The 25581-nt window shown below is 43.9% G+C and overlaps 1 protein-coding gene across 2 annotated transcripts in view; it reads right to left on the bottom strand.

The window, feature by feature from the left end:
• Positions 1-4122: 4122 nt before the first annotated feature.
• Positions 4123-25581, bottom strand: part of Armc2 (armadillo repeat containing 2) — a 99910-nt gene continuing 78451 nt past the window's right edge. For both annotated transcript variants that reach the window (XM_003466015.4, XM_023563456.2), the window contains exons 13-18: positions 22926-23232; positions 19063-19185; positions 18616-18729; positions 16532-16664; positions 16048-16208; positions 4123-6311 (exon numbers count right to left, since the gene is read on the bottom strand). In XM_003466015.4, the coding sequence (XP_003466063.1) occupies positions 6154-6311; positions 16048-16208; positions 16532-16664; positions 18616-18729; positions 19063-19185; positions 22926-23232 (996 nt within the window). In that variant the 3' untranslated portion in view covers positions 4123-6153. The remainder of the gene's footprint in view (positions 6312-16047; positions 16209-16531; positions 16665-18615; positions 18730-19062; positions 19186-22925; positions 23233-25581) is intronic.

Genomic DNA, 25581 nt, shown 5'->3' with positions numbered 1-25581 from the left:
GTGCTAAATCATTAAATTGCCCAGGTTGGCCTCAAACTTGTGATCCTCCCGCCTCAGCCTCTCAGTTTACTGGAATTACAAGAACATGGCAGCATACCTGGCCTGAATGAATAGGTTTTTAAAGATTCATCTATAATTTGTTTATAAGAGACTTTAGGCTAAAGTTCCATGTAAACAGTAACCAAAGTGAACTATTCACTTTGGTTACTGTTTACATGGAACTTTAGCGTAAAGTCTCTTATAAACAAATTACTAATATTGGACAAGACAGATTTTAAGTTAAAAAAATTATAAGAGCCAAAGAAGGACTTTTATCATTAATGATAGAGGGGTAATTTGCCAGTAAGCTGTAACAATTATAACTACATGGGCACCAAATATCAGAGCGCCTAAATGTATGAAGCAAACATTAGCACAACTGAATACAAAGAGACAGTAGTACAGTAACAGTAGCAGGTGCCTCTTTTTATTTTAAACTAGTAACGTTTATATTTTTATCCTTTTTAAAAAATATTTAAAGAGAAAAAACTGTAAAAAGGTTAGAAATAATACAGAATTTCAAAATAAACACTAAGAAATCACTAGTGGATAAATTACATACTGTCATCTTTGAAGTAGCTGTTCAATTACAAAATTAAAGCATACAAAGTGGACATTCAAACAGTGAGATTGCAAACCGTTCTGCTCAATGATTCAACAAAATCTTAGTAATATGGTTCTCAATCTTACACATTTAAACACACATGCAGTTACATCCTCTAGAGTACTTTCTTTTCCTGTCTTTTTTACAATAGCAATCACACATTTTGGGTTTTATTACTTCTACAGTTCTTATTTCTTTTTACACTAGAGACACAGTGTGATATTTCTAAACAGGATTCTTATTTATTTCACTTATGAGGATAGCCTCAAGTTGCCTCCATTTACCTATGAAGGCCTCAAGATCATCCTATTTATAGCTGAAGGTGCCTCTTTCAATGATGGACAGAATATTCACACATAAGAGAGGAAACATGACATTAATTCCACTGTAGGCCATGTGGACCTAACATACACAGAATACTCTATTCAATGACAACAAATACACAATCTTAAGTATACATGAAATATTCTAAAAGTCTGACTAACTTAAGCCATAAATCTAATTAGAGTGGAATAAAAATAAACATCAGTGCTGCAGGAGAAACTGGCAAATCCATAAATACCTAAAAAGTAAACACACCGTTGAATAGTAAATAGACTTCTTCCTCCGTTAAACACCAAATAGGAGATGATGTTTGTGCAATAGAGGGCCTGGGGGCCCTGGGTCCTCAGCATGGGAAGCTGTGGTGGCTTTGCCAAGACTTCTGCAGTGGCCACTGGTCAAGGACCTGCAGATCGAGTCCTGGGGATTTGTCTCTTCTCCCTGCCCATCAAGGAGTCTGAGGCTGCTGCCCCTTTCCTGGGCACATTCCTCAAGCATGGCCATGTCCAGGCAGAGGCAAACTCGAGCTGCTCAGTGGACCAGGTTTGCTGCCACCACACTGTAATGGTCACGTTGATCTGGGTATAAAGCGCTTCAAGGAGGTAGCCACGCCATCTGTAGGGCCATCATTTTGGCCAAGCTCTTCATTGTCCCTGTGCAGAGAGGCTGCTGGGGGAACAGGATTAGCAAGCCCCACACTGTCCTCTGCGAGGTGACGGGCTGCTGTGGCTCTGTGTGGTGCATCTTCTCCCTGACCCCTGAGGCTCTGGCACTGTCTCAGCTCCTATACCCAAAGAGCTGCTGCTGACGGCTGCATTCATGACTGCAACACCCCTGCAGGGGCTGTACCGCTCTCTGGGCATCTGTGCCAAGACACCTTTGATGCCACATCTTAAGACCTGCAGGACCTACAGCTACCTGATCCCTGATCTCTGGAAAGAGACTGCATTCACTAGGAATTCACTGACCATCCTGTAAAACCCCGTATCAGACTCTCCATCCAGAGGACTCAAGCTCCAGCAGTAACCACAACATACAGTTTTTATACAAGAAAAAATAAAGCAAAATATCTCCCCCAAAATGGGTCAAAAAATCACAAGGGAAATTAGTAAAGATTTCCAGACAAAAGAAAGTAAGTATGTGCCACAGCATCACTCCACGGATGTAGTGGAAGCAATCCAGTATCAGTTGGCTTCCTATCACCGGGACAAAATACTCCACACCCACAGTTTACAGGGAGAGAGGTTTAATTCAGCTTTTGGGGGGTTCAGTCTATAGTCCTCTCTGCTGGCTCCAAGGCGGAAATGACATGGGAGAAGGGTACTGCAAAGGAGAGACAGCCGCTCAGTGCACAGCAGCCAGGAAGCAGAGGGGAAGGGAGGAGCCAGAACAAGAATGATCTCTGCCAGGTCACTCTCAGCCAGACCCAACCTCCTCGTGCTGCATTCAGACATAAGCCCATCAAGAGGTCAGCTCCCGGGAGCCAATCACCTTCCATAAACCCCAAGTCTGAATACACAAGACTTCGGGGACATTCTGGATCTAAGCCACAACAAAGGCTGAGAAGGAAGCTCTAGCTATCAGACCTTTCAGTAAAAAGAAGAGCTCAAATCAGAAATCCAAGCTTATTCCTCAAAGAACTAGGAAACAAATGAAGCCTAAACCCAGCAGAAGAAAATTACAGCAAAGATAAATGAGATAGAAAAAAAGTTGAGTTGATTTATAATAAAAGAACAACAAAACTGATAAAACTTTAGCTAGTTAAAGAAAAATATTCAGATAACTATAATTAGACATGAGGTGCTGAGCACGGGATGACACACCTGTTACCCCCCCACTCGGGAGGCTGAGATAGGAGGATCGATGAAGGCTGGTCCATGCCGGGGGTGGCGAATCTATGGCACACAAGCCACAGCAGGCACCCAGAACCCTCTCTGCTGGCACATGAGTCAAGCTGCCTCAGCCAAGTGTTGACAAATGATCAACACACAGCAGAGATCACTTTGATGTGCAAAAGCACGCCAAACGCAAATTTCACCTTTCAGTAAAAAGCTGTAACTGAAATCTCTGTTATGTGTTTTTCTTTTAAGACAAATTTTCATGTGGAGTTGTTTTTCTAAACTAAAACCTCAGCATCCAGGTTTAATTGCAGTGTTGGCTTTGTGTGATAAGTTAGTGGGTTTTAGGTTGCTGTCTGGACACCTGGTCTCTAAAAGATTTGCCATCACTTGCCGAGGCTATCTAGCAAGTTCAAGGCCAGCCTGCACTAGTAGTGAAACTATACTTCCAATAAATCTAAAAATTAAAAAAATAAAAAAGGAATTACAACTGATATCATAGAAATATAAATCATAGGAAAATACCATGAACAACTGTACACCAGCAAATTGGATAACCCAGAAAGACAGAACCTACTAGGATGGGAATAGAAAATAAATAGAAAATCTAAAGATCTATAACTAATATGGAGACTGAATCAATAATTAAAAAGCTGCCAACAAAGAAAAACCCAGGCCAGATTGCTTCACAGGAGAATTCTACCAAAAAAAAAAAAAAAATGTTTTGAGATAGTGTCTCACTATGTAGCTTAGGCTGGCCTTGAACTCACTATATGTATCAGGCTGGCTTGGATTTACAGTGATGCTTCTTCTGCCTCAGCCTCTGAGTCCTGGGATTATAGATGTGCCACCCTAGCCAGCATTTGAAATATTTAAATAATTAAACATCATTAACACTTCCAACTTCATTCCATGAGGAGAGGAATACTCTGATACCAAATTCAGAAGATACTACAAGGTCAGCATCACTGATGAACGCTGATGTGAAAGTCCTCCACCAAACCCTAGCAGGGAGAACTCAGAAGCACATTACCAGGATGGCACACCATGACTAGATGGGATTCATTTCTGGAATACAAGGATGATACAACAGACAATCATTTTAATACAGCATTTGAACAGAATGAAAGGGCAAAAAAATCACAAAATCATTTCAGCCGATGAGGCAAAACATTTAACAAAATTCAACACCCTTTCATGATAAAAACAGTAAGCAAGGAGAAAGAAACCATCCCAGCAAAATAAGGCCATATACAAAACCCACAACTAACATCAAACTTCATGACAAGACTGAAGAAAATCAGGACCAAGACAAGGGTGTTTGGTTTTATCACTTTTATTAATATAGTTCTGCAAAGTCCTGGCCCAAAAAATTAGCCAAGAAATAAATAGCACCACAGGAAAGGAAGAAGTAAAATTATCTCTACAGATAGCATGTTCTCATAAGAAAATAACTATTAGAACAAAATTTTTTTAAGTTCAGCAAAGTTACAGAATAAAAAAATAAAAACACAAAAACAAAATGAAAATATACTGCCTGATTCCATGTTTATGATCACAGATCTTGTGCTAATCAGAAGGGACAGTGGTGTTTTCCAGGACAGGAAGTATGGAATTGTTGAAGACGTATAGAGTTTCATTTTGTAAGATGAAAAAGTTCTACAGTCAGGGTGCAAAATAGTGTGAATTTATTTAACACCACTGAATCTTACAATTAAAAGCAGTTACGCCACATGCATACTTAAGATGGGAGGTTTTATATATGTATTATGTTTTTTCAACGGCAAAAACTTTTAAAGGAAGTGGGTCGTTGCAAACAGTCCAGTTTACACAAGTCTGCAGGGGAGCTTTTTGGCAAGGAGACTAGGTCTAAGGGTATCATACAGTGAGTTTTTATAAATTCCGGGGGGGCGGGGAGCATATCTTGGGTGAGGAAGGGCTTGATTGTTTGCTTGCTATGGATCTAACACAGACTTTTATCCTGAAATATTTTGGAGATTAGTCCTTCAGGCTCAAAGTGATTTCAACTATTGGACTGACTCTACCAGCGTGCACTTACAGATTATGGACTACAATGCAGTGAAAAGTGCCTTTGGGATTTTGCTGAGCCCCAGCCATGGATGAGTCCCACATGACTGAAATGGAGCTTACTAACGGGCTTCAACACCCATCAGTCTGGGACGGCTGCCTGTTTACGTTCAGGGTAAGAGCTATTCACAGCTTCTCCCTAAGCAGAGTTATAAACTGACTTTGATTTCCAAATCTTCATTTGGCCAGGAGGGATAACAACAGTAATTTTGATTTGCATTTTTAAATCACGTATTCAAAACCCAACTTATCCACACACACACACACACACACACACACACACACACACACACACATACACACAGTGAAATTAATTGCCATTACAATGTGTAACTTAGCTCTTCCACAAGTACTAAACGGGAGTGGACACCCTGGCCATTTAATGGCTGATTCTACACTACGTTGTAACAAAACAGACGCTGTTCTCACTTTACAATGTAAGTGCTCAAGGCCAACCCAAGCACGGGAAAATCAGAATCCAAACAGCTCTGCGGTCCACTACGACTGCCCTCTGTTGTTACCCTGCCCATTGTGGGACCCCGCTGGGCACCCAGCGTGACGGTTGTAAGGGCTGCTAGTCCCTGAAGACACAGGGGAACATACCTTCTCCTCTACGTCACTCATTTAATAAAAGCAGACGCTTCACAGCAGTATTCTATTTTTCTGCCTATTCTTTCTCTTCTAGGACCAAAAAATGCTGGTCCCTAACCAGAAAACCTATTTTTTGACACTGTCAGCATTAGAATAACCGCCTGCGCAGAAACGTGTCCCATCCCTGTTTACCATCCCTCTACAGTCAAATATCTAATACCCTAAAAAATTAATAAATAAAATAATAGTCTTCACTGAACAGTTCATTTAACTAATAAACTGACAAAGTGTTAAATTGGAATTTTAAAACTAACGCTAAATTATTGCCAAATAGAAGAAAAAGCCATGTTTTTAAAAATGCATTTTTGTTTTACACTTCTCATCAATAACATGTACATTCATTTTCTCCCTAACACCTAATAAGAAGAAATGCTCGTTTACCTTAAAATACTTAGGCTTTTCACTACAATCCGTAATTTAAAAACGTTCAATATTTCTTTATTTGGGCAGGGGAGGGGTACGGAGAATCGAACTCAGGACCTCGCGCTTGCCAGGCAGGCGCTGTGCCGCTGAGCCGCCTCCCCGGCCCGCAACATTTCATTAATACTAAAAAAGTTCACAGTGGTTACCACTTCTTAGGAGTGAGGGAGACCCGACTCCCTGTTTCTGTCGTCAGGAAGAAGGCACAGGCAGGGGTTCCAGCAAGGCGTACCGGCTCTGAATCCGGTTTAGGAGCTGCAGGGCCACAGGCTTGAACTCTGTTTCCCACTGAAGTCTGTGATAGCTCTTCAGATCTGGATCAAAGCTGCTATCCAGTGCTAGTTCCTCATCTGTACCAGAAAAGTTGAAATTGCGGTCGTTATTTGGGCATAGAATCCTAGTGGAGAGTTTGATTTTTGATCACACGAGTAAAACTGGTCTTGGATCATCTTTAATACCAGTGTGATGCAAGACAGGCTTGTGTATTTTGAAAGGGGGGCTCCTTACACTGCTCAGGTCGGTCTTAAACTCTTGGGTTCAAATGCTCCTCCTTGTTTCCCAAGTAGCCTGGACTATAGGTGCAAGCCACCGCACCCCGTGAAACTCTTTTTTTGTCTTTTTAAGACAGGGTTTTGCTACACAGTTCAGGCTGGTTTGGATTCACTTTGTTGCCGGGGTTCACCTTGAACTTGCAGCGATCCTCCTGCCTCACCCCGAGTGCTGGTGTTGTTAGCGGGCAGGGATCACCACACCAGGATTTTTACCCTCTTTTATTCTCTATAAATATTTAAAGCAAATATATTCTGTTAATAGGGCAACTGTTTTCTTTTTTAAAAATTTCTAAATTGAACTTTTTTAGTCTCTTTGTTTTTTACATATAAATTTGCATCTGAAATCAGATTACAGTTTGTCAGGATAACCAAAGTACTAATAGGTTGCATCCTGACATATGCATTAGGAAAGTTATTGAACTTCTATGATGGAGTCAGAAATCCTTTGGGAAAGTGGGCCGGGTGACTCTGATGCTTTACCAAGGGACTAGGGATGTGGCCCAGGGGTTCAGTGATCCCTACCAAGAGCAAGGGCCTGGGTTTGAGCCTCAACATTGCAAATATAAATGCAGAAAACCTGACTGAAAATTAGAACTCTCAGCTTCGAAGCAGTAGGGACAGACTTCTTTAAAGAGATAATCTACACACCTATCCTCATCTCACATTTACTCCAATAACTGATAAATGAGGAAATTTGACAATTCCAAGGAGTGTTCAAATCCAAGCAAGGCCATAGGTAATGAAAAAAAATTCCCTTTGTTAAAAAATGAAAAAAAAAAGCCAAATTACAACTTTAATGTTATTCATTATGCAAGGACCCCTGAATTCTGTGAAGAGCGTAGGTGTATTCAACCCAAGTAGGAAGATAGTTTCCTGGAGTTTCTGTGCCAATTTGTCACATTTTTACTTGTTTATATCAGGCCTTACCTCATCCTCCATGTGACAGACGGTGGGGGGGAACATTGGCTTGCCAGTCAGAATGCTGGCTCTGCCACTTCCTAGGTCTGTGGCCTGAGGCTGACTTCTCAAATGACAACCACTGAGTCCCCAGATGACCACAAAGGCTGCCACTTACATAATTTCCAAACATATTTCTCATTACTCTGATTACATCAGATTTTATACACTGAATGTTTGTGTATGCTCCTGTGTACTTTGGCACTAAAGATATTACTGTCACCACCCAGCCTAAGATAAGGGAGTGTCCAATCCCAGCATGTACCTCTTGCTGGCGACCGAGTGGACAGCTATGCAGCTTTGAGATAAGTTCCAGGCAGATGCCAACATTTCTGCAAGGCACCTCTCTCCAAAACCCTGAAGCAAGTGAGCTTCCCCTCCTCACGAGATAACCAGGCCCCTGGGGGAGATGCAGAGCGGACCTGAAGTCTTCAAATCCCTTCCCGTTGGCTACTTCCAGACTGCTAGATTCTGAGTGACTTCGAATTTCTAGATTTTCTTCTCACTCCTTTCCAGATGTGCTGATTTCTAAGCTTCAGTTAAGGGAGGAATCCTTTGGTTTTATACCTTTCTTCCCCAAGCTGCTGGAGGCCCACGCGCTGGGCTGGCCCTTCCTCTCCCTGGGGCTTTGATTGGATTTGGTGATTTTTACAGAATTTCCATTGGTTTTCTTCTCCGTCCTTCTCTCCTTCCTGCCCTCCCTTCTCTCTTCCTCTCTTTATTACTCTTGAGTTCCAGCCTACTGATCCTTAGAAATTAGTTTATCTAATATTCAGATCATATTAATTCTAAATTGGGATAAAAAGACACGAAAGTTGCTAAACTGCCATATAGAGAGAAACGCGTGCGCTGTGCAGTTTCAGCATAAACATGGCAAACACTCAAAGTGCTCCGTGACATGCCTTGTACTAGATATTGAAGTTTTAAACTAGCACTTCAAAAACTAGCACAAACTAGTTTAATGAAAATTTGGATCTGTGATTTTCAAACTTACAGTGACCCACAGTAAAAATGCATGTAACACTGAATACATTACTTAGTTATATACAAATAACATGTTTCGGACTTCCGGAGAACATGGCGGACAAATAGCAGCAGCTACGGAGGCTCTCTGAAAGACCCAGCTTAGAATTCAGGAAAGGTGCGGAATAAGGAGTCATAAGCAGGTGGAGATATGCTCTGCTGACCCAAGAATGAACTGGGCTGAGAGAAACCAACTTGGAATGCAGTCCTGGTGCTAGAACAGGAACAGAAAAGCCTCAGTGTGGAGGCTGGAGCCCGCGGCATTGGAAGCCACGATTTGGGTTTCCCGCCGCGCGGCGGCTGCGTCTACATCGGCTCGGCAGGGAGAGAGACGCGCGGAAGCTCTGAGAACGGGAATCAGAGAACGGAGTTGAAAACAGGACGGGTGGGGAGCTGTGCACTGACTTGTGGTGAGGTGAGTGAGAGAAACTGACACTCTTCCACAGTTTGACTCCAGCGGAGGACATTCTGGGACTGGGCAGACTTGCGGGAACAGGGCGCTGCAGTGACTTCAGCCACGTATCCCCCTCTCAAGCGGGATTGGTGAGAGGTGCCTAGCCTATGTGACGCTGCTGGCGGAGACCCAGTAGGCTGGCACAACCCAGATCCCAGAGCCTGAGGGTGGCCTGGAGGGGTGGGCCCTGCCTAGGCTGCCTGGTCTACAATTTCCTGGTGTGCTGTGGTGGGCGGGAACACAGAGCCGGTGCAATTTGATCAGGCTGTGGCTGACAGGGAGGGAAGCTGGGCCTCCTATATAAGCTTGCATATATAAGGAACAAAGAATATGGGAAGAGGCAGCAACAAGAAAGGCTCCTCAGCCCCCAATCCTGAGAAACAGGCAATAGCGGACACCGCACCAATAGACATAAAGCGCCATCTAGAGAGCCTCATAGATCAGTTCAGGAATGAAGTTATTAATGACCTGAAGCTAGATGTAAGCAGAATAGTTAGAAAAATGCTAAGCACCACCCAAGAAAAAACAGATGGTGGAATGGAAGATCAGAAAAAGAGGGGGGAACTGTTTGATGGAGAAAATAGAGAAAGCATAGAATACATGAAGCAGGTTGAAAGAGACTACCAGGAAACTAAAAACTCTATCAAAAACTCGCAGCTTGAAAGAAACTAAGGACAGACTATCTGAACTGGAGGGCAGATTTGTAATATGGGAGAATGAAATGAAAAACTTCTTAAAAGTAACAAAGAAACAAACAGCAATAATACAAAGACAAGAAGATGATAAGAGGATCCATAACTTAAGAATTAAGAACATAAAAGAAGAAGTAGGGACACAAACAAATGAGCTACAAAAGCTACTCACAGAAATAATCCAGGAGAATTTTCCTAATTTAGCAAAAGGTAAAGATACTCAGATGTCTGAGGCATACAGGACCCCAGCCACCTACAACCCAAACAGAGCAACACCCAGGTATATAATAATAAAAATTCCAGAAATTCAATACAAGAACAGAATATCAAAAGCTGTCAGAGACAAGAAACAGACCACTTACAAGGGAACACCCATCAGAATTACAGCAGATTTCTCTGCACAAACCATCAAATCACGAAGAGCATGGGGGAAAATAATTCAAGCTTTGAAAGATAATAATCTCCAGCCAAGATTGATATATCCTGCACAACTATCCCTGGATGGAAAAACAAGGTGCTTCCAGGATAAAGAGGAACTAGGGGAATTTGCAACCACCAATTCAACTCTACAGAGAATACTGCAGGATATTCTAAAAAAGAAAAATACAAAGAACCCAGAAATAGTGGCAGAAAGGCCACAATGAATGGAGCAGAAAACAAAATGAAGAAGACAAACTGACAACTAATGACAGAAAAAGAGCTCAACAGAAATGAGGCAGAGAAGACTGGATGATAGGAACAGCTATTTTGGAGAAAATGACGTCTTAATAGGTAATACTGATTTAGTATCATCTTGTTTTGAAGTCTCATCAAGCTTTTGTTCTTCTGTCTCCAATGGTCTAAACAGGTTGTATCTTACTGGATTTTAGTATGTACGATAGTATAAGCAAAAACTTTTAAAGACAAGGAGATTATACAGAAACCATTGTTCATTTTCTGTTAGTTGATTCTAAATACCCTGTAATGCTGTCATTCTCTTAAATGGTTTTACATTGTTTTGATATATTTGATGCTACAGTATACGAAGTTATACTCAAAGATTTCAAGGAAAGAGACAATATGGTAACTACTTTTATGTCAGGATTATCTGGTGGTGAAACACTATTCTGCTTAAATGGTTATGTTTTGATCTGCGCTGTTTTGCTGTTATGACCTCTGTTATCTCAATGTCCACTTCATTACTTACTTTTTTATTTTTATCCTTTTAATTAAGGGAAAAATAAATAAAAAATAGCAGGATATATTATAGTAACCCACTTTGACTTTCCATTATCTTGATTTAAAGCCCTGTATTACTCTCACCATCTTGTTTTTGACTGATGTCCCCCTATTCTGTTTTGCTTGATAGTACCAGGTTCGAAAGTTTAGGCAACAGCTGTGAAGATGGTGAGATTCATTATGATGCCCATTCTCGTTGACTTTTATCTACTTTTGAAGACCTATAATGTCTCCAATGTTTTGGTTTTGTCGGTTTTGTTCTTTACTGTTTTGTTCAATTTTATTATAACTGATGATATAGGCAATTCTATTAGAGATAGCGGGAGGCATTATGGTAACCATTGTTGATCACCTTGTATTATGCTTTTACATTATCTATTATGTCCACCCTTTTGATTTGATTGACTCTGTTCTGTTATGTCACATTTGGTTCTACTCCCTTCCAAAAAGTAATAAGAACTGTGGGAGTAACAAAACCCAAAATGTGTAATTGTCATTGTACAAAAGAGAGGAAAAGAAAGTGCTCTAAATGATATAACTGCATGTATATTTAAGTGTATAAGATAGAAAATGATATCACTGAGTTTTATTGGATCATTGAACAGAGCTGTTTGCAGTCTCACTGTTGGAATGTTCACTTTACAAGCTTTAATTTTGTGACTTGAACAGTTATTTCTAAGATGACAATATGTAATCCATTAACTAGTGATTTCCTACTGTTTATTTTTTTCTGTAAATCTGTATAACTTGTACCCTTTCTCTGCTTTTTTTCTCCTTAAATAAAATTTTAAAAAAAATTAAAACAAACAACATGTTTCACAACAGAATGACTCCACGTAATATATTCTGATATTTTCTTTCTTTGAGAGTTTCTTTCTTTGTTTCCAATATTGGGAACTGAATCCAGGGCCACCACACTGAGCTACATCCTCAGATCGTTTCATTTTTAAATTTTCAGACAAGGTCTTTATAGCCATGAGCCACCACACTTAACTGATTATTTCATTTTTTAAAAGAATGTGGACGCCAGCATGGTGGTGCATACCTGTAATCACAGCATTCTGGAAGCTGAGGTGGGAGGATCACCACACGTTCCAGGCTAGCCAGGGCTACATAGTGAGTTCAAGGTCAGCCTGAACTACACAGTGAGACCCTGTCTCAAAAACTCAAAAGATGTGGGTTACAACCAACTAAGTTGATTTCATAACCCACAGCACGAAAAGGATTGGTTTAGATAACCAATCACTCTTAAGCTTTCTTCATACATTGCATACTTTCAAATATACTAAAATTTGAAAGCCAAGCAAGGCGGTGCTTGCCTATAATCCCAGCACTCAGTAGACTGACATGGAAGAATCCTTGTGAGTTCACGGCCAGCCTGGACTACACAGTGAGCTGCTGTCTCAAAAAAACCAAAAACAACAACAAAAAACACCAGACAAACATTTGGGTTAAATGTTAAAATTTGAAATAAGGTCATTAGAAACTATTAAAACACTCAAAGTAATAAACCTGCCAGTGATAATTACAACATGGTCATCCTTACAGGTCAAGTGGATTACAGCATTAGGGCACTATTTCCCGGCTTGCCCTGGAGCACCAGGCAGCTGTTGCAGGGATGTGTCACTGTCCTGATCTCTCTCTCATGAACCAGAATCCTCATCCGTCCCAGAAGCACCTGATAGCTCCCTGGCAGAGGCCTCGTCACCAAATCTGAGTGCCAGGTTCCACACACCTTACGAGCACACAATAACCTAGTGTTCGCCCCATTTGTGACAATCAGCTGCACACAAAGCCGCTGCAGGAGAGGGGGTCATGGCGATTAGGGTGCCAGGAGCTACTACTAAGAACTTCCAGGTAAACACATCAATCGGGAGTTTGTAAGAAGCAACTGAAGTATACCAGAAAGCTTTAGACAATGTTTTTTTAAGCTTCTTTCCAGAAAGCCTCAACATTTCAACCATATTGAATAGAAGAACTTTCTGCCTTTTTTCCCCTAGTCACCCTGCAAAAAAAATTTAGCAAACTTTTATTACTATATCAATTGCCTGGCCATTATTTACAGAAACAGCCCAATTTTTTAACATGTGCCTTTGTGATTTACTAGCTCAAACTGTGTTCAAAATAACCTCTTCTATTAAAGCTATCTTTGAAAAAGAATTGAAATTTAATTCCCCACATGCCCGCTTCACTGCAGCAGGTCAATGATCCACATACAACCGTGGCCCTGGAAGGGTCAGAAGTAAGGGTCTCAGTGCTCACCTCGCTTGGAAAAAGCCTAGGAGCAGTGTAGACCACAGAGCCCACGAGCCCCAGCCCTCATAATCCTTAGGAGCTCTTCGTCATGTGAGAAAGCATCATAGTTTGTACTGTGGCTGGGTTCCCTGATCAAACTCTGTTTATTTTTGTTATCTATGCCGTAGGCTCCTTCCAAGGGGTGGCCTGGGGTCAGGATGTACTGTGTAATGGAACAGCAGAAAAACACAGGCGAGATGTTTATCTCCTGATGAAAAGTCTGGCTTTGATATCATGTGTCCTAAGGCAAGTCATCTAACCCTTCTAGACTGACTCTTCATCTGTCACTTAGCTAATGACGCCAGACATTTTTTTGGTGCGTGAGGATATGTTTCAAAAATTTTCAAAATTTTAAAAGTGTGTAACACCATTAGGGCTAAGGGTATAAGCCAGTGGTAGAGCACTTGCCTAGCAAGCCCAGAGCCCTAGGTGCAGGCCCCAGCCCCACACAAGGCACACCTACAGTTCCCAAAGCTAAGGTATGCAGCGCTACGAAAACACAGGTAACACTACTGTTCTTAATCTACAAGCACTTGTCAAGTGCCTACTTTGTGTGAGGCAATGTTCTTTTTCCCCTAAAGTGGCTGAGTTGGAAAGGAGAAATTTACAGAACATTAACCCAAGAGAAATCACACAAATCGTGATTATGCAATTTGCTATATAATAAGTAGAGGTTTTCGTAGGATTGTGGGCTTCAGAACTATAAAAGGAGCTTGGCAGGACGGCAGCACCTGCACAGCACACAGGGCATGGGGGACAGGCAAAGGCTAGAAACTCGAATAGCCCAACGCTGGAAACTTGGGAACAGAATGATGGCAATCAGCTTTCACGGATGCGGCCCCCAGCTCTGCAGCCAGCGCGGTCCCTGCTGGTCCTCATGCAGTGCAGTGGGGCCCCACACTCCTGGTTATTTATCACGGACTGCCCCAGACTGAGGTAAGAGAGGAAGCCACAGCTAGCCTGCCTGTCACCCCCACACAAAACCCTTAGGCCACAGGAAAGTGATTCACTAAGCCGATAGCAACTCCCTCCTGAAAGGCAGACCCAGGACGGCGTGCCAGCAGCAGGGGAGACACAGAGAGATGCTTACTGAGCTTACTGAGCGCAGCAATGGAAGTGCAGAGGTGGCGGGAGCCCAGAGGAAGCAAGGGGAGAGAAGAGAGGACTTTCTCCTCCGTGGCCAAGCGCTCTGGAGCCCAAGGGTGGGGCTCACAATGCCTGTGCCCAGAGGCCCCGGCTTCTCAGGGGAGCATCTTGCTTCCTGGCTTCACTTGCGCTGGTGCATCCTTTCCTGAATTCCCTCACTGACCGCAGCCAAGGTTCCCACCCCTCACCGCACGTCCAACTCACTTTTAAAGCACAGCTCCTCAGTCCCACCCCAGCTCCTCAAGCGGAATTCCGGAGCATGGGCCAAAATGAGTATTTCTTTTTATTTCACAGCTGATTACAATGCTCCACTCACACTGGAATCAAAGGCGCTGGAGCACTTGCTAAGCACAGAAGGGGCCTTTGGCTCCCTCCCTAGCACCAAATAGGTGACTAAATGAAAGGATTTGGAGAAGTGAGTTAGGTAGCCAGAGTACATCCTTTAGCTTCCTAAGAAAGCTTAAGACTCAAGGGCAGACTGTGAACCCAACCAATTAATGCTTTCGTATTCTGTTTTGTTTTTGTTTTTTTGTCTTTTTTGTTTTTATCGATACCAGGATTGAACTTGCGACTGCCTGCTTGCAAAGCAGGCACTTATGCCGCTGAGCTAAATCCCCAGCTCCTGTATTCTGTATTTTTAAACACACACGCAAAGTTATAATTACTTGGGAAAAAAAGCAAATTTCACAACAATCTAGTACAACTGATTCTTTCAAATAACTTCTGAGTTTCAATGCCTGTTAGGTAACACACTATGACAACACACTTTGGGGGGGTCTTTCCAGGACTCCCCAGGTCTCAGGGGAACATCAGGCTCTCTGTAAGTGTATGTTCGATTATCAACCTGATCATTGGTGCAGGGTAGATGTTAACTGGCCCTCCCACAGAGACGATGCATAGAGATTCCAGGCAGGGTAAGCCTCAGGTTTAAACACTCGCAAGAAATAAAGCAAGGAGGCGGGAGGATTTGACCCAGTGGCTTCAGAGTTACAGGACAGGACACCTTTCCCCAGAGCTTGGCCAATCAGTGGCTGGACAATGGTGGTTATGCCTTCTCCTCGTGGAGAAAAAAATTACTGAAAACACTCAACTCATGTACTGACCCAGATCATTGTTTTAATCCAGGATGAAAAAAACTACCCTGAAAACAGAAACAAAACAAACAAAATAAGAAGTGATCCTTGGGGGCTGGGGATTTAGCTCAGTGGCATAAGCACCTGCCTTGCAAGCAGGCAGTTGTGAGTTCAATCCTTGGTACTGATAAAAAGTTAAAGAAGTGATCCTCTTTAGTTTGCACAACTTGGTTTCTACATTTTAAGGATATGGACCCCACTGTGATGCAAACAGTTTTCAGACCCACTCCTATATGATAACTAACATAACTAACTTAGCTACTAACTCAAATGTAGAGATTCGCTTAAAAACATTTAAGTCGCTTTTAGTCATATTTTTTCAGTTTCGACAGTATCAAAACATTTCTAACCAACAGAAATAGTTACGTTGAACTTGTAGTTATGCAGCCTATAAAATAAAAAGAAAAAAGTCATTAAAAAAATCATGCCTGTATTGTAGGAATAAAAAGTCCCATCCCTACTGAAGATAACATTCAGTTTCTTCAAGAGAGTTCCAAATTGTAATAACCTTCGACATTCTTTCCTTGCTTATAGAAAAACAGCTACCCAAACCCACATCAATACTGACTCATACAAAACACCATTCTTGCACTGATGAAGCGCACAGATTCACTTACTTAAAAATGAAGACAAGAGGACGAGGAGTGTGTTGGTGTCCTCATCTCCAAAACAGGACGAAGCACTGCTGGTATTTTCACTGAAGTTCCATAAAGTTTTGCAGACCAAGCAGGCCAGCTGCCAATCAGTAGGGCCAAAATCTCTTAAACAGTCCATTAGCCTGAGTTTATAAAAAGTCAAATTGAGACATCAGAGCCTGCCTTTAATTTCTGCACGTTTAGCATGATGATTATTCTGTGATAGTTAATAGGCGGCGTATACAATTCAATGGTCAACATTTAAAATAAAATCTACAGATTTAAGACAGCAGTGCGTCCCTTGTGAATGATTTTAAGCATCTAGTGGAACCTAAGTCCCCTCCTTACCCCAGCCTGGGGTTCATAATGTTGAAATACCTCTGGCCCGGAGAACACACCAGACCTGAGCTCCTAGGAAGCTGCATCCTCTGAACCCTGAGTCTTGACTCTGTGTTTTGACACTTACTTTTTAATGCCGCCTCCTTCCTTTAGGACAATGCGCTTGTCTTTGTCCACAGTGAGATTGAGGAGAACGCCACAGGCAGAAAAGCAAAGGTCCTGGTGCTTGGCGTCCAGCAGGGCGATCATGAACTTGTGCACTGGCAGAGCAGAGAACAAATGCCAGTTTGGTGAAAGTCTTGGGCTCACAGCCGCATGTATCTTGTTTTACACAAATGGCACAATGGAAAATGGTCTGTGGGAGTGGCTTGCAGTACCTGAAGCCTGTCAGGGAACCTAACCCATTTTTCCTAAGTCTTTATCCACATGGCAGCAATGGGCTCCCCAACAACCGCTCCTCCCAGAGTCTGCTCCGCACTCCCAGTTCCCCCGTGCCCAGGTCCATTACTACAACTGACCCAGGCAGCAGCTCCTGCCCCAGGACAATGCTAGAGTTCCTGCTGGTAGAAGGGGATCCGGGGAACATTTGTCTCTAACTCAGGGGCCTTTGTGACCCTCCAGGAGGAACTCTGGAAATGCAGAGTCGGGTGGAAAGTCTGCTTGTGATGAGGTCTTCCCTATCTGCCGAGGCCTTACGGGAGAGAAGATGCTCAGACTGCTGCAAATTGACCCCAGCAAGGCGGTTGCCCTCCTTGGGGCAACTTGGAAGAGGTGTGTGCTTAACCTCTTCCTGAGAGCCCTGTTCTGGCCTGAGCCCTGAAGAGTACATGCCCGAGAGGTGACAGTTACTGTTATCTCTGGGGCAGTGAGAGGGTAGGTGGCAGTTTGCCGCCTCTGCTGTTTATATCTGCACCATTGAAATTTCCTGTGATGAACACAGACAACCGAGGTTTCAAAATTATTCTCGCATGAGATATGTGAGACGTATAGTGCACAGTTAGTGTAAATACTTGGGTAGCTGCCACCTATCAGTACGGGAACTAGAGCAGTACATGCAAAACATGTTGTAGATAACAAACATACACAATTTGTCAATGAAATAAAACATCACACGTCCAAATTTACATCTTTGCACATCCTTTCTTCTCCATAGGTATATTCTGTCTTAAATATGGAGTTTATCATTTCATATACCCTTTATACTTTATTATATGAATACACACACATAAGAAATACCCTGGGATAGTGTTGTTTATTTTACAATGCTGGGGATTGAATCCAGGGCTTTTTCACTGAGCTATACCCCCAGCCCTTTTCATGTATGTACATATTTATTTTGAGGTAGTGCCTTCTTAAGTTCCCCAGGCTGGCCTCCAACCAATGACCCTCCTGCCTCAGCCTCCAAGTGGCTAAGGTCATAAGGCATGTACCACACTGCAAGTGGCCCCAGTACAGTTTTGTATGTTTTTGAACTTATACTGATGGCATTATTCCGCATATATCCCACTAATATCTCTAGCTTTTTTGTCCCTATATTATGTGTTTAAGTTGATGCATATTGACACGTGACTAAGTCATTTATTAATGGCTGCAACATTGATGGCAAAATTTTAGAGCCCAAGTGCCAAACTGCAACCCAAAACCCACTTATTTACCGCAAAGCACCAACACCGCAATTAAACCTGAATGCTGAAGTTTCCGTTTAGAAAAAACAACTCATGCATTAACATCCCTTGTTTTAAAAGGAAAACTCAATAACACACATGCCACAGGTTCACTACCACTGCTGTAGAATGTTTTGGTGCACGGTATACATATTTATGCAGCTATTCCTTGGCTGGTGACAGACATTTAGGTTGTTTCTACTTTTTGCAATTATGCAATTTGCAAAATGAAATAGACACTCTAGCACACGAAGGGGAACATTTCTCGATTCCATTCCCAAGGCAGAAATGCTACGTTGGTCTTCATTAAACAGTCCATCTCCCCCGGTACTCAGTGGGCCTTGGTGAGGGAGACGAGTTAAGTGTCCTCAGTGGGTAGGTCCATCTCAGCAACCTGAGCTGAGAACCTCCCCTTCAGGACGAATGCAGGGTGCCACCTCTCCCAAAGCACAAACAAGTATCATGTTATCGTCTCTCAGCTCTGGAACCACTCGGCTGACTGCTGGCAAGAAGTGTGTGTTTATAAATTTCAGTGTTGTTAACTCACCATTTTTCTGCACAATGAAATCGCAGATGTCATGGTCCTGGGAGAGATTCCCAAAAACACGCACAGCCTCTAGGATTCCATCCATGTTTTTGCTTACAAGAAGTTTTAAGAGCACTAGAGTTGATAACAAGCAAAATAAAATCGGTTGGGTTTTAAGTTAAAGCCAAACCAATCTCATGTTAAATGCTGATAAAGATTTAAAATTTAGCTGGGGATGCAGCTCAACGGCACAGCACTAGCCTAGTTAGCAAGAGGGAGGAGCTGGGCTCAAATCCCTCACACTGCAAAAATAAATTTGTACGAACTAAATGATAATAAAAGAACTAATACACTGATGGCCCCCATTTTCTAATTTCTTAAAATCAGATCGTGCTCTGAGATATTTGTGGCAGAGGTCAAAAACCAGGGATGCCTGTCCTTCTGTATTTAATCAGATCAAACCCTTACATTCAGCAATGTACAGCTTTCTGTCTTGGATGATGGAATTCTTCACTTGGTAGAAAGACAAATTGTTGATCGCTGCTGTTGTATTTATCACCAGCTCCTCACAGTCATCAAGTGACTTGGATTCTGGAACGAAACGAGGAGGAGAGCGTCAGAGAGGCACCGAGGGGAGAAGCGATGACCCTGTGAGTGCAGCAGCCACAGCAACGGTGCCAGGGACAAGCTGTGACTGTCCCCAGCCGGGGACGTGCAAGGGCACTGGACGTCCTGTTTGCTCCTCACTTCCCCATGACATCCTGCAGGGAAAACACCAAAGCTGAGGTGGCCCTCCCAGCAGGGCGGGCAGCACACCACTCAGGCCCCATGACTGCAGATCCAGGAGAGTCAGGTCAGTCTGGGCCTGTGTTTGAGGAAAAGCACAGGGGCCCGCGCTGCGTGAGCAGAACAGGCTGATGCCACCAGTGTCCCTGGCCTCAAGCTCTGCCAGGGGCTCCTCTGGGGGGAATGCATTGCCCTCCCGAAGGGTGCTCCCCACAGTCACCCAGAACCACTGGCTTCCATTCGCCTATGGTTGCCTCAATAAATTGATTCTTAATACGGTGACCTTTAAATAAACGCCAGTCACCTCACACCCCTAGGATGGCTCCACCTCACACAGCCCACGGGCTCTTCTTGGCTACCCTGTCCTGACGTCCCCAGTAGCCCCTGGACCACCTGTCCCTTGCTCTGTGGGCCTGAGAATCTATGCACTGCGGTCCGCTCTGTCTGCAAGACACTCTTCTCTAGGAGCCACGTGGCCCGTCCCCTTCGACAGTTGCTACATGCCACCTTCCCGGACACGGGTTTCGCAACCTTTATATAAAAGGATATCTGTTCCTCTTTCCAACCCTGATCCACTTTAATTTCTCCACGGTACAGGTTACCAACTGATGTGATGCATGGTTAACACTTATCTTCCGGCCCTGAAGTGTTAGCACCATGAGAATTAAGGGTTTGTCTGCTTCGTTCATTGGTGCATTCTTGGCTCCTAGAACAATGCCTGGCCCATGGCGCGTGTGCAACAAACAGCTGATTAATGAAAGACTGAACTAGCACAGGAGTGGACCTCTACTGCTTAGCACACAAGACCTCTAGTGATTTTGCTCTGCTCCCACTGGACCTCAAGTCTGGCCAGAATGCAGAGAGGGGCAGAGGCAGACACTCGTTAGGAGCCTCCAGCAGGATTACAAATAATGATACTGCTTAGGTATGGGTGGCCATAGAGAAGGAGCAGAGTGGACAGAACGTACCTGCTGAAGACTGGATGGGGGGTGAGGGAGGCGATGGTCCCTAGTTCCTGGCTTCCATAATTGAGTGACTGTTTCCCTGATATCACCAGAAGCTAGCAGTAGGCTTGGCTAGATTCAGAAGGCTTCCATCGCTCGCCTTGGGCTGAGAAGCACCACCCAGAGGGTCTACCAGAAGGGGACGGAATGTCAGCAGACAGGGACTCAGCTCAAGCACAGGCTGAAAAGCTTGTGGCTGTAACAGATTTCTCTAACAGCTGAATGCATATTCTACCAAATGCCTTACGTGCAGCTAGCAGCCTCAAAGAGAATTCAAGACTAGGTAGATTTGGGGGTTATTATGCAGAAGTGATAAGCCATGGAGATAAATCCTTTCCCCAGACAGGCGACATTTGGGACGCCACGACTTATCACCTTGTGACCCATAAAGTCACGGAGCTCACGGAGCTCATTTCCTCATCTGACCGCAACAACAAAAACTCACCCTCACCCTCACACAGTTGGGAGGCATTAGCGATCAAGAAGAGTTTTAAACAGTAAAGGTTCATAAGAATGTATGGCACTGTCACTTGCACAGAGCCTGAGGCACACACCATGCTGTTCTGTGGCTCTGATCCATCAGCCCCGTGCCCCTCTGTGCCTTGCTCCTGGCACCTTTCATGAGTGGTGGTTCCTGCCTGCACACCTGCCAGTGCTCTAGACAGAGGCTAAGTTCTTTGAGAGCAGACCACAGCCTATGGTTTACAAACCTGTTACAGACTGAGTATCTGTGCCCCGCCTCACCTCCACACCTCAAAGCCTAACATCCAAAGAAACTATATTTGGAGGCAGATTCTGTGAGGAGGTTAAACGAGGCCATAAAATCCGATAGCTGATGCCCTGTAAGAGGAGGAAGAGGTATCAGCCTGTGCTCTCCTTCACCCCGTGAGGGCTCCTCGAGAGGATGGCCCTGCACACACCAGGAGAGGAGCTCGGCCCACACACCGACCCCGCTGCCAACTTGATCTTGGATTTCAGGTCTCTAAAACAGAGAGAGAATAAATTTCTGTGCTTTAAACTACCCTGCACTTTGTCACAGCAGCCTAAGCAGAGCGAAACAAAGCAGCACTACATAGCAGAGGACTGATCACCCTGCTTCAGGGACTCAAAACAATGGTTCTTAAAGGGAATAGTTGGGGGAGCCAGAGTTCACAAAAACATAATTTTACTTAGGCATTAAACTTTCTCCAACAGCAACAAAGTCTGCTACAACTTTTGTTATTAGCGGTTAAACTGATTGTTTTGGATTGCAGTTAATTTTTCTCACACCAGCAGGCAGAATCTCTTGATTGGCTGGATGTGATTGATGGTGCACACCTGCAACCCCAGCACTCTGGGGAGGCTGAGGCAGGAGGACTGCAAGAGGGAGCCCAGCTTGGACAAATTAGAGACTTAGTGAGAGCTGTCTCAAGATACAAAAATTTTTAAAAGCTCCGGGGAGTTTAATCCTTAGTACTGGTGGGGAACAGGGGTGATGAAGACTGAACTGTGTTCCTGTACAATTTCTATGTTGATGCGTCTTCTAGGATTAATAAGATTAAATGGGGTCATAAGAGTCATGTCCCGAGGACTGGTGAGCTGGCAGGAGAGCACACTGCTCTCCACACACACACACACACACACACACACACGCACACACACCCCAAGGGCTCCCACCAAAGGAAGCCCCGTGGACACGCGGTGAGAGGACACTGTGTGCAGGCCACAAGGAAGAGCCCTCCAGCCTGCGGAGAGTGAGGAAAGCGTTTCTGTGAAGCTGTGAATCTGTGGCACTGTGTTAAGTCCCATAGGCTATCACACTGGGTGGTGGCAGCCTGAGCTAGGAGAGGGGAGATGCAAGCCAAAGGACTGGGTGACGTGATTACAGGTGACGTAAGACCAGAAAGAAGAAAAGAGAATTGAACTTGAGTCCTGTGGACTGTCTCAGCAAAAAACTGGGATGTTAAATTCTTTGTGATTCTCTTAGCCAGGTTTTGGTCATCTGACTGGTATAACTGTTTTAAAGTTGTGAATATAAAAAAAATTCATCAATAAAATAAAATTAATAAATTTAATAAAATTTATTAAAGTATACACTTAAGTGGGTTTTAGTAACAATCTATAATCAGTTGTGTCCAACCTGAAGCCTGCCTTTTTTTTTTTTTCTGAGTGGACAGTTGTTGTCTTGGGTTACACTTAAAATATAATCAATGGATGTAAGTAACAAAATGTCTCTTATTTATTTCTTTTTGGTTTTTGAGACAAGGTCTCACTACAGCCCAGGCTGGCCTTGGCCCTATCCTCCTGCCTCAGCCTCTCAAATACTGGGAACACATGCATAAGCCTACACCACTTGGCTTCTTCTTCTGTATTTTATATTTTTAATTATAACTTAAGGGGGGCAGGTTAGCCATGGTTTTTCTTTCCTCTTTCAAACTTGGAATACATTTTAGGCCATTGTGAAGGGAAGAGGCATTTTCCTCGCAGAGTTTCAAGGTGCCGTAGAGCCCAGCCAGCCCCTCAGCAATCCCCCAGCCCCGAGGGGTCCCCATGACCTCTCACCCAGCGTGGTCAGCAGCAGGCCCACGACGTGCCGGTCAGCGGCCAGCGCAGAGCCCACGCGCGGGTGGATGGCTATGTTGGCCAGCACACGGGTCACCTTGACGAGCACATCCTCGGCCTCCGGCGGCAGCCTGAGCCCAGCGGTGGGCTGCTGGGGCCCGGGGGAGGGCAAGCCCGGCTGCTGGTAGATTTGAAATAAGGACAGCAGGGTCCCAATGCTGGCTTTCTCTCTGGAAAAGCGTTCCCGAGCCTGGTTGTTTTTTGCTGTCAGGTTGCCAAGGATGAAAACAGTCCGAACAACTAAGTCCTGCAACAGATAACAAGGAAGTCAGGAGAGCTGAGGGATGGGAACGCATTGTTGGAAAGGATGCTCGCGGATTTAATTTATTCACAAGTTAATTAATAGTGAGATGAATGCGTCTGGCTTCCACTGACTCACACAGTATCTGAATCCCAAGATGCGTGTAAACGGATGGCGGAGATTAAAAGCCCTTGTCGGCAGTGACAGACAAGGAGGCTGATGGATGTGATCAGCACGGCCTATTAACTTCAGAGCCCTCATCTGAAACTCCGGGCGGCCTTTCTTTCCTCTCCTAGAGAACAGTTAGTGGAATGGGAAAATGTGTCACGTAAATCTAAGTTCTGACACTAACAGGTTTCTCCAGCAACTGCATTTTACTCAAAATTCATCTCCTGATGAAGCACTATTTCTAAAATGCAGGCTTTTCTCCATAGTGGATTGTGCTGCAGCGGGATCTCAGGTATACGTGTGTTTTGTTTTGCACTGGAGGTTAAACCCAGGGCCTGCACACTGAGCTCCATCCCCAGCCTCTGCTTATTTTTATTTAAAACATTTTTTAAAAATTTGAGACAAGGGTCTAAGTTGCTAAACTGTACAGGCTGGGATTGAATTTGTGATCCTCCTGCTTCAGTCTCCCTGAAAGCTGGGATCCCAGAAGTGGGCCATTGTGCCCAGCTCAGCAGGGTTTCTTAATTTTGCCATTATTGACCTTTGCAGCCAGATGCTGTAATTGTTTGGGTGGGGCTGTCTTGTGCACCCCTGGCCCCTGCCTCTTAGATGCCTGTAGCACTTTCCACATGTAACCCCCAAAACGTTTAAATGTCTTCTGGGGCAACGTGGCTTCCAGTTGAGAACCACCGAGTTACTGCATTAAAGCAGTGCCTGCCAGTTCTTGACCTGGCTGATGGTCACTTGAGTGACACTTTATAACTACCTGCTAAATTGTATGTATGTGCTTTGTGCATTTATTTGGATATAAGGTACATTTCACAATAAAAAAATGTTTTTAAAACCCTCAGGATGAGAACATTTTAAAATGAAAGATACAGAAAGAATTATGTTCTTAATTTGCCAGAAGTGCAGACAGAAGTTAAGATGACTATGGCGGTCTCCTGGGGGGAGGTATAAAAGGAATATTTCACTGAGGGCTACAACGGGTCAGGCTGCCAATATTTATTGTGCCAGGCACCATACCATATCCTTTTCCAGACAAGAAACTATGCCCCAGAAAAGCTGTCCCAGTCACGTGGCCTGTGGGGAGGGGTGGAGCAGGATTTGAACCACAATTACCCCGACTGGAATTTTGTCTGTATCTCTGCCCTGCATCCCTCGGGAACGTTTTTAATAGTTATCTCTTTTGCCTTCCTGACCCGCAGAAAAGTGAGAGAATTATCTTTTAAAATACAAATACGCCACCAGAAGCAATGCCCATAACTCTAACTCTGTGTATCAGAGGAATAGTTATCAGGAGCCCCAAGGAAAAGAGACAGCGGCAAAGGACTGGGCCTGTTTTCCTGGAGAAGCTGCAGGACCAAGTGGGATCCCAGAGCCCCAGCCTGCCCTGGGTGTGGCAAAGACAGTTGAGGATTAAGGACAAAGGACAACTTTTTCTTTTGCCTAGAACTACTCAGCCAATCCCAACTCGCTCTTGCTCTCTGAAGAGAAAAAAAAAGTCTCCCCTGACATTTTGGCAGAGAAGCCGCGAGGCTGCTGCTTGTACAGCTGGGAGTCATTTGCCAACATTAAGACAAGACAGAGTCTAACACTATCACAAGAACTGGAGCTGGTCCAGGGCAGCATTTATTTTCCGAAACACTGCAACTCAGAGCAGTCAGCCAATCACAGTCATTGTCCAATTAGGATATTCTACTCCTCGCTCCACCCCAGCATTCAGCCAATCACAGCCATCGTCCAATTAGGAGCTGTTACTCCTCTCCCCACCCCAGGCGAGAGAGTGTCAGTCCTTAGATAATGCTTGGCTGGGTAGGGGAACTGGGGGAGTACACCCACATACAAGTATGTGCAGAGCTCAGTGCAGAGTTTATAACCTACTTGAGAAGAAAGGCTAACTGATCTTTGCGGGGAAACAGCAAGACTAAAAGGGCCAAGCAAGGGCTAAACAGTGGAGATTAGGAATTCCAGCTCTGAGCCAGGCAGTCTGGGTTCAGAGGGGGATTTAGCCTCCTTGGGTCACTACTGATTCATTTGCAAAATGGGGGAAATATTTCATTGTGAGATTAAATGAGATAAAACAGGCAAAGCACGAGTTGTATGAATAATGATCCAGGCACTGCTCTGAGCGCTTTTCACATACTAGCAATAAAATGTTAGCTACCAGCGCTGAACGGGGGTGCA

Source organism: Cavia porcellus, unplaced genomic scaffold (assembly GCF_034190915.1).
Source record: "Cavia porcellus strain 051 isolate PalLab524CR breed Dunkin Hartley unplaced genomic scaffold, mCavPor4.1 scaffold_7, whole genome shotgun sequence".
NCBI classification, from domain to species: Eukaryota; Metazoa; Chordata; class Mammalia; order Rodentia; family Caviidae; genus Cavia; species Cavia porcellus.
The sequence above is the reverse complement of the archived record's forward strand: the minus strand, read 5'-3'. Positions and strand labels throughout refer to the sequence as shown.